General features: G+C 34.5%; 1 protein-coding gene across 1 annotated transcript in view; it reads right to left on the reverse strand.

Annotated features, from left to right (window-relative positions):
• Positions 1-1845, reverse strand: part of LOC106522373 (plexin-A1) — a gene marked incomplete in the record, with an annotated part of 278427 nt that overhangs the window by 11898 nt on the left and 264684 nt on the right. Inside the window, 2 exon segments of the mRNA XM_014015353.1 lie at positions 592-750; positions 1242-1339. Of these exon segments, the coding sequence (XP_013870807.1) occupies positions 592-750; positions 1242-1339 (257 nt within the window).

The following is a 1845-nucleotide window of genomic DNA, read 5'->3' on the forward strand; positions in this document are numbered from 1 at the left end:
CATAATAAAAGCATTATAATAAGTTATAACAAACATAAATTCTCAAATATAGCAACAACAAAAATGGATTTCCTAATTTCTTTAAAAGCCTTTTGAAGCTTCTTGACATTTGAAACATGACTGAAAGTAGTGACTTTTAAAAGATTTTGATGAATTTTAAAATCTAGGTTTTACAAAACAGGAATATAATGTATGAATAAAATAATAAAGTTTTATAAAACGTGTTTTGTTGCCAGTTTTGGCCAGGGGACTTATGTAAATGAAACATTTATCTCAATAAGTGGCCTAGTTCCTCATTAGGATCCAACAATTTAAATCCAAGTAAATATTAATCCAATTTCATATGAGTTTATTTATTTAAATGTGTGCTTTCAGATAGACGAAGCAARTTTTAGAATGTTTAACTGAATGTCTGTCATCAACTAAAAATAGATACTGATGTGCCTGAGAAAAATAAAACTGTAAACCTTTATAAATAATAGTTTGTGATGTCATTAAAAAAATAAAAATAATGTTTATTTGAACAACTTTTGAAACTATGTTTACAGTGAAGGGTCCTGAATGTTTTTCCTCCTCCCACACCTCCCTCACCTCCTCAGCAGCAGTTTGGGGTGGTTTTTACTCTCCAGGTTTCTGTCAATCAAGTCGGACAGAAGTTGTTTCAGGACCCCCGTTGCGTACTCCATCTCCCCCTGCAGGGCTGTCATGATCAGAGATGCCACATTGCCTCGATCGCGCATTGAAAACGACCTGAGAATAGAAGAAACACACACACACACGCATATGTAAATATGCTTTCCTAAATTTGTACTGAGTCTCATCTGGAGCTTTTCTTCTATAATACATGTGCACCATTAACCTCACAGGGATTCTATTAAATTTTAATTCTCATTTAATCTTAATTAAACTGTGCACAAACTCTGTTTTGCTACAAACCATTTGGCTAATTGCTTTACAGTAGAATTTAAGATGCTAAAAAGTTAATGATGACATGTTTTATAAATTTATTTTCAAATTTATGGCCAATAACTGTCATTTATTTTTGTTATAGTGAACAGGACAAAAAACTCTGTCAATGACAAGACTTATTTGTATATAAAACATAAAAACGCTGTAATAATACCCAGTGTATACTGAGTTTTAAACATATTCTTGAATATTTACATATTAAAAACAAACAGCATTCATTTAGACAGGAACACAAAAATACAGCACTTAAATTAGGTTAAAAACATAAAGACCTCTGAGCCTCTAGTGTTCGTATGAATGTCAACAAGAAGTGCTTCTTGGTCAGCAGCTGGCCAAACAGCGTGAGTGCCTTCTCAACATTTGCTTGGACCTGAAGAAAAACATTGACAGATGGACAGTTACAGCGTCTAATGGCAGGACAGTAAAAATAAAACAACTTGTTTTTATTCTTTAACCAAGCTTTATTACCTTCTTCTGCTTTTTATGTTTCTTAAATATGTAAAAAAATGCTTATTGGTGCTATTCCTTCTTATTTTTTAGTTTAGAAGGTACAGCACGTCATTTTTCCAAGTTGCAACAGCAGAAACACAAATTGGAGTAACGGGTCTCTGCAGTAGGTTTTGTCCTGTGGGCGGAGACGGCCCTACACGTGATTGGTAGAGGTCTTGATGTGGGCGGAAATGGCCCAAGAGATGTAATTGGTCAGATTGACGGTGGGGTGTGAGCGAGGCTTGAGGCAGCGGGGAGTAGCTTGGTCAAGTCGGGTAGGAAGTATGTTTTTTTTTAAATTAATTTTAGTAATAACTTGAGAAAGGAAAGTGCTAGCTGTACGAAATTTGAACGTCATACATGTGAAAGGATGTGCAACAATATGGC

Source organism: Austrofundulus limnaeus, unplaced genomic scaffold, assembly GCF_001266775.1.
Source record: "Austrofundulus limnaeus strain Quisiro unplaced genomic scaffold, Austrofundulus_limnaeus-1.0 Scaffold128, whole genome shotgun sequence".
In the NCBI taxonomy this organism is placed as follows: Eukaryota; Metazoa; Chordata; class Actinopteri; order Cyprinodontiformes; family Rivulidae; genus Austrofundulus; species Austrofundulus limnaeus.